We start from the raw sequence: 1,289 nt of genomic DNA on the forward strand, positions 1-1,289 counted from the left end.
GGAAAGAAACAAACAGCACATCCTGCAAGGCAGCCCTGCTGAGAGACTATGGGGTGCTGCAGAGAGCAGTGATGGGGCAGAAAGTCCAGTGGGATTTTCAGTTCCGTGTCCAGGTTCCACTGGCACAAGCCTCGAGCACGTCCCTCAGCCCGGGATCACAGTCACTCTTTGCACTAAGGAAGAGAGGTCTTGGGGGAATCAGTGCTTTTTTTGAAGATGAAATTGGCTGCAGTGATAATACTCTGCCCTTCCCAGCACCTTCCATCTAAGGCCTCTCTACACTTCAGCGGCTACAGGGACACAGCTACCACCCTGCAGCTGGGCCACCGCGGCACCATAGTGTAGATGCTTCCTACGTCCCCTAAGGGTTTGTTCCATGGATGTAGATAATCCATCTCTCTGAGGCTGTAGGTAGGTCCATGGGAGAACTCTTCCCTCCACCTCGCCCTGGCTACGCTGGGGGTTGGCTTGACCTGAGGACGGTGCTCAGGGCATCTCACTTTTCACAGCCCTGAGCAGCACCCGGCTCTGCTGGTCCAGTCTTTATGTGCAGAGCAGGTCCCAAAGGGGCCTAGGATCCGGGCTCGGGGGCATTCCCAGGGAGAGCCCCCCAGCCCCGGGCCCCATGTCCCGGCCCCACCTCTGCGCTACAGGCCAGGCCAGGCCCAGCCCCGGCAGCCCCCAGCGCCCCTGAGCCACAGCCCGGCCGAGCTCCCGCCGCACCTGGCTCTTCCCTCACGGCCTCGCAAGCGGCTTTCTTCACCTCCAGGGCCCCCTCGGGCCGGCCGGGGCGGAACACGGCCGTGTGCACCTCGACCCGCGGCGCGGCGCCCGGCCCCGGCGGCTGGAAGACCTCGAGCAGCAGCTCCTCCAGGCGGCGGCGGGCCTCCGCCTCCTCCTCGGGCCGGGGCTGCACGATCACCCCCACCAGGGCGGCGGGCGCGCCGCGGCTCTGCTCCCGCACGCCCCGCAGCACCTCCCGCAGCCGCTCGGCCCGGCCCCGCAGCGACGAGGCGCGGCACAGGAAGAAGATGAGCTGCCCGGCCGGGGGCGCGCTGGGCGGCGCGGGGCTGGGCGGCCGGCGGGCCACGGGCAGCACCTCGTGGGCGAAGGAGCTGAGCGCGGCCTGGGCGCGCTCCGGCTCCCACGTCTCCCCGGCCAGCAGCAGCACCTGCGTCCGCTGCACCACGGCCTGGAACTCCCCGTCCGGGCTCGCCCCGGGCTCGGCGGCGTCCGCCCGCCCCGACTGCTCCTGCGGCTCCATGGCCGCCCGCCGCTGAGCTGGGCCC

General features: G+C 68.8%; 1 protein-coding gene across 1 annotated transcript; it reads right to left on the reverse strand.

Moving 5' to 3' along the window:
- Nucleotides 1-723: 723 nt before the first annotated feature.
- Nucleotides 724-1,264, reverse strand: LOC113405754 (uncharacterized protein C2orf72 homolog; the record flags this gene model as incomplete). The annotated part of the gene is made up of 1 exon (XM_026647004.1): nucleotides 724-1,264. A coding segment is annotated over exon 1 (541 nt), but the record flags the coding sequence as incomplete, so codon positions are not given.
- Between the last annotated feature and the right edge of the window lie 25 nt (nucleotides 1,265-1,289).

The sequence above is a fragment of the Terrapene carolina genome, unplaced genomic scaffold (assembly GCF_002925995.2).
Source record: "Terrapene carolina triunguis isolate 2854851 unplaced genomic scaffold, T_m_triunguis-2.0 Scaffold50612, whole genome shotgun sequence".
In the NCBI taxonomy this organism is placed as follows: domain Eukaryota; kingdom Metazoa; phylum Chordata; order Testudines; family Emydidae; genus Terrapene; species Terrapene triunguis.